This window comes from Panicum virgatum, chromosome 6N, assembly GCF_016808335.1.
Source record: "Panicum virgatum strain AP13 chromosome 6N, P.virgatum_v5, whole genome shotgun sequence".
NCBI lineage: Eukaryota > Viridiplantae > Streptophyta > Magnoliopsida > Poales > Poaceae > Panicum > Panicum virgatum.
In genome coordinates, this window is record NC_053150.1 from 15,706,586 (window position 1) to 15,716,811 (window position 10,226).

At 44.5% G+C, this 10,226-nt stretch overlaps 1 protein-coding gene across 1 annotated transcript; it reads left to right on the forward strand.

The window, feature by feature from the left end:
• The first annotated feature begins 6,698 nt into the window (after positions 1–6,698).
• On the forward strand, positions 6,699–9,719 carry LOC120677959 (zinc finger BED domain-containing protein RICESLEEPER 2-like). Its single transcript, XM_039959138.1, has 5 exons — positions 6,699–6,875; positions 6,948–6,953; positions 6,999–8,867; positions 9,348–9,424; positions 9,590–9,719. The coding sequence occupies exons 1-5, from the start codon at positions 6,699–6,701 to the stop codon at positions 9,717–9,719; spliced, it is 2,259 nt and encodes a 752-aa protein (XP_039815072.1).
• Positions 9,720–10,226: the final 507 nt, after the last annotated feature.

Genomic DNA, 10,226 nt, shown 5'->3' on the forward strand with positions numbered 1-10,226 from the left:
TTCGTGGCCCGAACTTTTGCATTAATTGCACCAGTTCACCCTGTTTGCATCGAGTTTCATGGAGTTACGAAATGATCTCAAATGCACCCAAACACTATACAAAGCACCAAAACATGAGTTTAGGGTCCAATGGGGCGGATTGGTGAATTCGTTGTGAAAAATCCCGACGTGACTTCGTGGCACAAACTTTTGCTTTAATTGCACCAGTTCACTCTGTTTTGCATCGAGTTTCATGTAGTTACGAAACGATCCCAAATGCATCCAAACACTATGCAACACAATAAAACATGAGTTTAGGGTCCAATGGGGTGGATTGGGTGCATTCGTCTAGAAAAATCCCGGCATGACTTCGTGGCACGAGCTTTTGCATTAATTGCAATAGTTCACCCAGTTTTGCATCGAGTTTCATGCGGTTACGAAAAGATCACAAATGCACCCAAACACTATGCAACGCACCAAAGCATGAGTTTAGGGTCCAATGGAGTGGATTGGGTGCGTTCGTTGCGAAAAATCCCGACGTGACTTCGTGGCACGAACTTTTGCATTAATTGCACCAATTCACACCGTTTTGCACCGAGTTACATGCAGTTACGAAACGATCCCAAATTCACCCAAACACTATGCAACGCACCAAAACATGAGTTTGGGGTCCAATGGAGTGGATTGGGTGCATTCGTTGTGAAAAATCCCGATGTGACTTCGTGGCACGTATTTTTGCATTAATTGCACCAGTTCACTCTATTTTGCATAGGGTTTCATGCAGATACGAAATGATCCCAAATGCACCCAAGCACTATGCAATGCATCAAAACATGAGTTTAGGGTCCAATGGGGTTGATTGAGTGCGTTCATTGCAAAAAATCCCGTCATGACTTCGTGGCACGAACATTTGCATTAATTGCACTAGTTCACTCAGTTTTGCATCGAGTTTCATGCAGTTATGAAACGATCCCAAATGCACCCAAACACTATACAATGCACCAAAACATGTGTTTAGGTTCCAATGGGGTGGATTAGGTGCATTCGTTGCGAAAAATCCAGACGTGACTTCGTGGCACGAACTTTTGCATTAATTGCACCAGTTCACACTGTTTTGCACCGAGTTTCATGCAGTTACGAAACGATAACAGATGAACCCAAACACTATGAAACTTACCAAAACTTGAGTTTCGGGTCCAATGGGGTGGATTGGGTGCGTACGTTGCGAAAAATCCCGCCGTGGCTTCGTGGCCGGAACTTTTGCATTAATTGCACCAGTTCACCCTGTTTGCATCGAGTTTCATGGAGTTACGAAATGATCCCAAATGCACCCAAACACTATACAATGCACCAAAACATAAGTTTAGGGTCCAATGGGGCGGATTGGTGCATTCGTTGTGAAAAATCCCGACGTGACTTCGTGGCACGAACTTTTGCAATAATTGCACCAGTTCACTCTGTTTTGCATCGAGTTTCATGCAGTTACAAGACGATCCCAAATGCACCCAAACACTATACAACGCACCAAAACATGAGATTAGGGTCCAATGAGATGGATTGGGAGCGTTCGCAGAGCAAAATCCCAGCGTGACTTTGTGGCACGAGCTTTTGCAGTAATTGCACTAGTTCACCCTGTTTTGCATCGAGTTTCATGCGGTTACAAAACAATCCCAAATGCACCCAAACACTATGCAACACAACAAAACATGACTTTAGAGTCCAATGGCGTGGATTCGATGCGTTCGTTGTGAAAAATCCGGACGTGACTTCGTGGCACGAACTTTTGCTTAATTGCACCAGTTCACACCGTTTTGCACCGAGTTTCATGCAGTTACGAAACCATAACAAATGCACCCAAACACTATGAAACTTAAGAAAATATGAGTTTAGGGTCCAATGGGGTGGATTGGGTGCGTTCGTTGCGAAAAATCCGGACGTGGCTTCGTGGCACGATTTTTTGCATTAATTGCACCAGTTCACACCGTTTTGCACCGAGTTTCATGCAGTTACGAAACGATAACAGATGAACCCAAACACTATGAAACTTACCAAAACTTGACTTTAGGGTCCAATAGGGTGGATTGGGTGCGTACGTTGTGAAAAATCCCGACGTGGCTTCGTGGCCGAAACTTTTGCATTAATTGCACCAGTTCACCCTGTTTGCATCGAGTTTCATGGAGTTACGAAATGATCCCAAATGCACCCAAACACTATACAACGCACCAAAATGTGAGTTTAGGGTCCAATGGGGTGGATTGGGTGCATTCGTCTAGAAAAATCCCGGCGTGACTTCGTGGCACGAGCTTTTGCATTAATTGCAATAGTTCACCCTATTTTGCATCGAGTTTCATGCGGTTACGAAGCGATCCCAAATGCACCCAAACACTATGCAACACACCAAAACATCAGTTTAGGGTCCAATGGAGTGGATTGGGTGCGTACGTTGCAAAAAATCCCGACGTGACTTCGTGGCACGTACTTTTGGATTAATTGCACCAATTCACACTGTTTTGCACCGAGTTTCATGCAGTTACGAAACGATCCCAAATGCACCCAAACACTATGCAATGCACCAAAACATGAGTTTAGAGTCCAATGGGGTTGATTTGGTGTGTTTGTTGCGAAAAATCCGGACGTGACTTCGTGGCACGAACTTTTGCATTAATTGCACCAGGTCACACCGTTTTGCACCGAGTTTCATGCAGTTACGAAACTACAACAAATGCACCCAAACACTATGAAAGTTAAGAAAACATGAGTTTAGGGTCCAATGGGGTGGATTGGTTGTGTACGTTGCGAAAAATCCCGACGTGGCTTCGTGGCCCGAACTTTTGCATTAATTGCACCAGTTCACCCTGTTTGCATCGAGTTTCCTGGAGTTACAAAATGATCCCAAATGCACCCAAAGACTATACAATGCACCAATACATGAGTTTAGGGTCCTATTGACGCTTCTTAAAGCACCAATTTACGTACCGCAAGCGCACGAATCGTGTAGCTTTTCCCTTAGAGTATTCCCCCAAGGTTTATCAATCCACGGAACAAGTGTATTACTATGTTTAACTAAGCACTAATGATGTTGGTAAAAGATCTATATTGAGTGTTTGAGTGTGAAATAGATCTAATCTAACCAATCTAATCTAATCTAGACTAGTTAGCAATGATAGACGTGTGCACAAGATATGAAGAGCATTTGTCCATAGGGTTTAGGAGCACTAGAGATGTACTCGCCAAGCAATGAAGAACGGATCTAATCTACGAATGGTGTGTTCCAAGATCAAAACCTTTCCCTCCCACATAATGTCACTACACGAGGATAATCGGTAACGAATCAACAAGAACATGATAGTTGATGTAATCTAAGTAAACCATGCAAGAGCAAAGCAAACCCAAAGCCAAGTCGCGAACTATTAGGCATCAAAACATCAAGAATCATAGTAGATCAATCTCATAAAGGATTCGGCAATTACAACCCAAGATCTTCTTACAACCCCATGAACAAACGAGGACTTTACCCCATGGATCTAAGCGAAGCGTAGTCGATCATGGTGGTGAAATCTCCGGCAAGGGATGGATCCCTTGCTGTCCTCCAACTTGCAGCGGCGCCGAGGGACGATGAGGCCTCCGGTGTCGCCTTTCTCTTGTGTCTAACTCGAATGTATCTCTGGATGCTCTTCTCTAGTTCCTCTCGATCTTTTCTGCTGCCCTCCTGTGATCCTCCTCTTTGACGGCGGCTTCGAGGTATTTATAGGCAGATATGGTCGATGGTTTTGGTAAAACATAGATTAGGGTTGACGCATACTTCGTGCTGAAGAAAACTGAGACCGACTGGGCGCCGAAATGGGCTAGGCTGGCCGGCCCAAGGACTCCATGCTGGCCGGCCTGGGCCCTTTCTGGCCCCTTTCGGTCCCATCTTTCGCGTGTGGCCTCTTCCTCTTATTCCTCATCTTAGCCCAGTTATAACCATGCGTCAAAACATCTCCAAAAATGTCCAATTTCCGATCAAAATGCAACATGCTTCAAAATCCAGGACCAAATCGAAAATGGTCAAGTTTGGGTGCCAAGTGGCGGGTTAGTACATGAATCATCCCGAAGAATTTAATAAAACAACTCCTAATTGTATAATAAAATGGGTACTTAAGGAGCGCCAACATTCCCCCCATGCTTAGCTTTTGCTCGTCCTCGAGCAAATCAAATCATCAAATCCTTCCAAGGGTTGCTCAAGAGTTCTCGAACTGCAAAATTCACTTATGCAAACAAGTCTAACAATATTTCTTCAAACAAAGGTCAGAGGAGCAGCGAGGATAATCATATCATGGGCGTTTAAAAACTCATCCAATATTACTCCATGACTCTTACCTTTAGCCGGCAACTCGAATATCGACAACACTTGCTTTTCTTGCCATCGTTGGAGGTTTTTCTCTCTTTTTTTTATTAAGAAACAAAATACCCTGCAACAAAGGTTAGACCAAAAATTCTTGCACAAGTCCTTTCATGTCTCTCGATAAAAGTGGCTATCCTATTATTAATTGCAAACTCTCATCTCCCAAAAGTCTCTCAAGTATAAAGTGGGGCTATAGGTGAGGCTTAGCAAAGTATATACATATATTGTCAAATAAAGAAAACCTTCTAATGATTGCTTACCTTCCGAGTCAATGATCATGAGAGTTTCTCCATAATGTAAAGGGTTCAAGGGTAAGAAGATTTAGAATGGTGGACATGTGCAAAGGCATACAAAAAGATTGACTTCAAGGCACAAGCATCGTCCTCGTTGTTGGATTGCACATGGTTGGAATTGAGGATGTTGTTCTCAAACAACAAGGTGATATCTCTTTGCACTTCTCTAACCATAGAATCTCTTCATTTATTCTTTTTTTCTTCTCTTCTCATACATTTTTTTTCTTTCTTTTCTCTTTCCTTTTTTTATTTTTCTCTCCCGAATTTTCTCTCTCTATTCCGAACCTTTTCATAGGACACTTTCTATAAAACATAGATAGGAAAATCTCCGAAGTGTCTCCCTAAATTTTTGGAGCCCGAACCGAGACCAGAGAGGCCTAGGCCGGCCGGCTCAAGAGGTGTAGGCTGGCCGGCCTGGGGCTTTCCCAGGTCGGATTCGGTCCGTCTTTCTAGTACTCCTTCCTTTCTTCATCCCAAAGTTATGTTTTATACAAATCATGCACAGAAACAGAACGTATCCTCACAATTGGGTTGTGGTCAAGGAAGACGATAATAAACAAGATAATCTCGGGTTCGGGTTTTGGAATCCGGTAGATCTCATGAGTTGTTCCAATGAGGAATTCTCATTACCAAATATTGACAGCGCTAGAAATTCAGAGATGGAAAAATATGGACATGATCATTGCTCAAAATTAAAACTCCCAAGAGAAAGAAATCCTAACACAACTCAATGTACATCCAATACTTATGGTGGAACGAATATAGCTTGTGGATGATAGGATTTTTACTCTCAACTTACCAAGAACTTGATCAACCTTATGTTTGTAGGGGTTTTATTATTTTTATGAAATTAAAGTCCTCCAAATCATGCCTTACTCGCAAGCGTAATCAAAACCAAGCGCTAGATCAAAGCTAGGGTTGGAAAAAAAGCTCGCGGCTCGAAGCTCGGCTCGGGCTCGGAGCGGCTTGGCTCGGAGCGGCTCGCGAGCTAAGAACGAGCCGAGCCGAGCCTCTTTTCGCGGCTCGCTAAAACGCCGAGCCGAGCCGAGCCGGATCGCTCTGGCTCGCGAGCCGGCTCGCGAGCTGAGCAAAAACCAGCCCAAGCCAGCCCAGTAGCCCACCAAAGCCCAATAGCTGAACCCTAACTCCCCCCTCTCAACCCCATCCGTGGACCAGGGCACCAGACAACCGCGCAGCCGCGCAGCCGCTACTCCGCTCCCCGGTTCCCCTGTCCCGGGCTCCCGGCCGTCCCCCAGGCGCGGAGGTGCCCGACGCCGGCGTCCCCCGCCGCCATCAAGTACTACGCCGGCATCGCATCCAACCTCGCGGGCACCGGTGGCCTCCGTGACTTCCTCCTCGCCGCTGAGGGCCTCTGCGTGGCCACGGGCGACGATCCCAGATCCAGACCGCGTAGCGCTGCCGCCGCCGGCCTCCACCAGACGCCGGACTTCCTCGATCTGAAGCCGCCGAGACCCGAGGCGCCGACCGCCGCCCAACTCCCGCTTCATCCTCGACGGCTCGAGCTCGACGCCTCGACCCCAAGCTGCGCCTGAACGAACCCACCGCCACTCCGGTACGCCTCGATCGATAAGAAATCAATGGATATATATGTGCTGCTGCAGAACGCCATGGCTGATCGATCGGTTGCTCGTTCTCCATTGCAGAAGCAGAAATTGGTTTTTCTAGTACCTTTTGTGATTCTTGATGCTTGCAGAAGTTTCTCTGCATATAACTCCATGTGGATTAGTTTGCATTAAGATTATATTCGGTATTTATTCCATATGTTGTGTTGCTGTATTTCTAGCAACAGCTTGGTCATTGCTTGACTGATTTATAGCTGATTTTTTCATGCTTGGTATTTTGCCTATCTCAAGAGAATCTAATCTGTATTTCTCACAAACATTCATTCTTTTCCATACTAAATGAATGCCCATGATTTCAAAAAAAAAAGGAATTAAATTGGTCAGTTCCTGTTTCCTGGTATCGACTATATTTCACTTGGTACAAAAAGAGATAGGGGTGGAGTGGCTACTTATTTCAGCATGTCAAACAATCTTATGCCATTCAATCTCTCTGCGGCCGCGGTAGGTGGAGGTGTGGTTCCAGAACCGCCGCGCCCGGACCAAGCTCAAGCAGACGGAGGTGGACTGCGACTCTGCGAGTACCTCAAGCGCTGGTGCAAGCAGCTGGCCGAGGAGAACCACCGTCCACCGCCCCAGGTACTTTAATAAGAAAACAAAATCATTTAGAGTCTGCAAGAATATCTTGATTCATTCTTCTGCACTGAGCAGTATAAGGTAATTTGAGATGCTTTCTTATTTTGCCCGTAGCAATCTGTTTAGCTCTTGGGTATGGAATCTCCTGTGCAAGGGAAGAGTAATGAAAGTGAGGGGACTGATTCAGAGAGTAATTCATTTGACAAGAACGATGAGATGTCTGAGGATGAGATGATAGTGCTAGGTGGGAAAGGTGCTGCTGAATCTGATGGTGGAAGTGGAAAAGGAGGCAAGAAAAGGCGCAGGGGGGTGAAGAAGAAGGTTAAGGTGCAAGGGGAAGGGGGCAGCAGGAACAAATCCAAAGTTTGGGATGTCTTTGATAAGGTGACTATGCCAGATCCGAATGAGAAGGGAAAAGTGTTATCAAAGGCAAAGTGCAAATACTGTAAGAAGATGTATGCTTACATACAAGGGTCAACAACGTCGACATTATCAAGGCACATGAAGAATTGTGACATGTACAAGAAACATATAGCAGAGAAGCTAGATCAAAAACTTTTGAGCTTTGCTCCTTCAAAGGCAGGTGAATCTGGTTCTAGTCTCCCTACTATCACGTCTCCAAAAGATTATAATCATGATCAAGTTAAGAAATTAATTGCCAAGATGATTATAGTTCATGAGTACCCATTTAGGATGGTTGAGCACACATGGTTTAACATTGTCATGACTTATTTGAATCCTCTATACCAGTTTATTGGTAGGAAGACCATAAAAGCTGAATGCTTGAAAGTGTCTGAGTCTGAAAAAAAAGCACTAGCAAAGATCAATAAAGGTGTGGATTTCATTTCCTTAACCACTGATTTGTGGACATCTAATCAAACATTATCGTATATGTGTTTGGTTGCACACTACATAGATAGTGATTGGAAAATGCAATATCGTGTGCTGTATTTTTTTGAGTTAGATCCTCCACACAAAGGACCTGTGATAGGACAAGCTGCATATGATTGTGTTGCTGCATGGAAAATAGAGGATAAGATTATATCCTTGACTCTAGATAATGCTGCAAACAATGATGGTGCTATCCGTGGTTTGAGGGCTAGGTTTGCAGCTAGACAGGGTTATGCCTTCAATGCAAAATACTTCCTTGTCCGGTGTTGTGCACACATTATTAATTTAGTTGTCAATGATGGAACTACCGCATTAGCTTCCTTGATAGAGAACTTAAGGTGCACTGTGAAGTACCTTAAGAAGTCTCCATCTCGCATGCATAAGTTTGTAGAGATATGTAGATCTCTTGCATTGCAAATTGGAGAAGGGATGAGGCTTGATGTGTCAACGAGGTGGAGTTCAACATACAAGATGTTGCGTACTGCTATAGCTTACAAGGAAGCTATTCAAGCATATGCTGATGCAGATTTAAACTATAAGTGGGAACCTACGACTGAGGAATGGGATTTGTTTGTTGCAATTGAACCAATTCTTGCATATTTAGCTAAGGTAACCACTGCATTGTCAACTTCTTCATATCCCACTACAAATCTATTCTATCCTCACATTGTGGATGTCAAGATTGCATTGAGGGCAGCAATGTTTTCCAATAATTTAAATTTGAAGAAAATGGGTACTGCAATGATGGAAAAATTCAACAAGTACTGGGAAGAAAAGAATAATGTTATGGTGGTTGCTACTATCCTAGATCCGAGGTATAAGATGAGATATATTGAGTGGTGCTTTGGTAGGATTTTTGATGTAGACCAAAGTGGATTTGAGATACAGGAAGTTCGAGCTGAGTTAGAAAAGTTGTATGAAGAGTGTGCGTTGCAGCATAGAGAGAAAAAAGCTGCTCAAAGCAAGTCCAATGCATCCTCATCCTTGACGATTGATAGATCGTGCGGTTTGCCTTCTACTTCATGTGAATTTCAGTCATATTTATCATCTACTGAAGCGAACCCATCAAAGAGTGAGCTGCTCATCTATTTGGATGAGCTGAATGTGAGTTTAGAAGACAAAGAGTTTGATTTGCTGAACTGGTGGAAGGTTAATTCACATAGATTTCTGGTGGTGTCGAAAATGGCAAAGAAGTTCTTAACTGTTCCGGCAACCTCTGTGTCTTCAGAGTCTACTTTTAGCACTGGGGGTAGAACTCTAGATGACTATCGTAGTTCTCTACGCCGTTCTACGGTGGAGGCATTGATATGCGCATCTAGCTGGATTCGAGGTGCACATGATGGAACCCGTAGATATGTGGTATGTTATTCGTTAACTATTTGTTCTAGTTGGTTTCTTTTTTTTTTGTTTGACTTTAATTACTCTTTCTATTTTCAGGAAGAAGATGAGGAGGATGACATCGAGAATATTCATTTCCAAAAAGCTTTGTAGAGAGTAACTAGTAAGATGTGATTTTCATCTGTTATTACAATAGTGTTACGAAATACTGATTTTTATGTCTATTCTCTATTGCATGTTTTCTAGGCTGGAGAGTGGAGACATCAGGACATGGAGATGGAGCTGGTCAGCTGGACTTCGCCGTTGCTTGCTAGATGTGGATGGTGCCTGGGCGGCTGGGCGCCTGGCTGCCTGCTTTTGTAGTTTTGTGGAATGCTTGGAGGCTTGGAGCTGGACTTGGGTGGCTTGCTGGTCTGCTGGATGTGGATGGTGCCTGGGCGCCTGGGCGCCTGGCTGCCTGCTTTTGTAGTTTTGTGGAATGCTTGCAGGCTTGGAGCTGGACTTGGGTTGCTTGCTGGTCTGCTGGATCCTGGATGTGGAATTGTGGATGGTGCCTCAGTGCCTCAGTGCCTACCTGGGCGGCTGGGCGCCTGGCTGGCTGGCTGCCTGCTTTTGTAGTTTTGTGGAATGCTTGGAGGCTTGGAGCTGGACTTGGGACTTGGCTGTAGTATGTAGATGAGTAGATAAATGTTTAGCTCATTAGTTGTTTTTTATCTTGCGGTCTTGCCTGTGTAAGTATAAACTATATGCAAAGACTAATCTGCATGAATATGCTACAGCAGTGAGTCGGCTCGCGAGCTGGCTCGAGCCGGCTCGCGAGCCTTTAACGAGCCGAGCCGAGCCGACTTTCCCAGCTCGCAAAATGACCGAGCCGAGCTTGGCTCGGCTCGCTAACCCACCGAGCCACACCGAGCCGAGCCGAGCCAGGCTCGGCTCGGCTCGTTTCCAGCCCTAATCAAAGCTCAAGTGTGGGTATTAACATGGACGAATAATCTACTAAGCTCCACAAATACGAAATAATTTTCATGATAACGCTCGTGAACAATTGCTTTTAAAGAAAATAAAGTAAAACTGAATGCATAAATAAAATTGCACGATCCAACAAAAACAAAGACTCTTTTTATT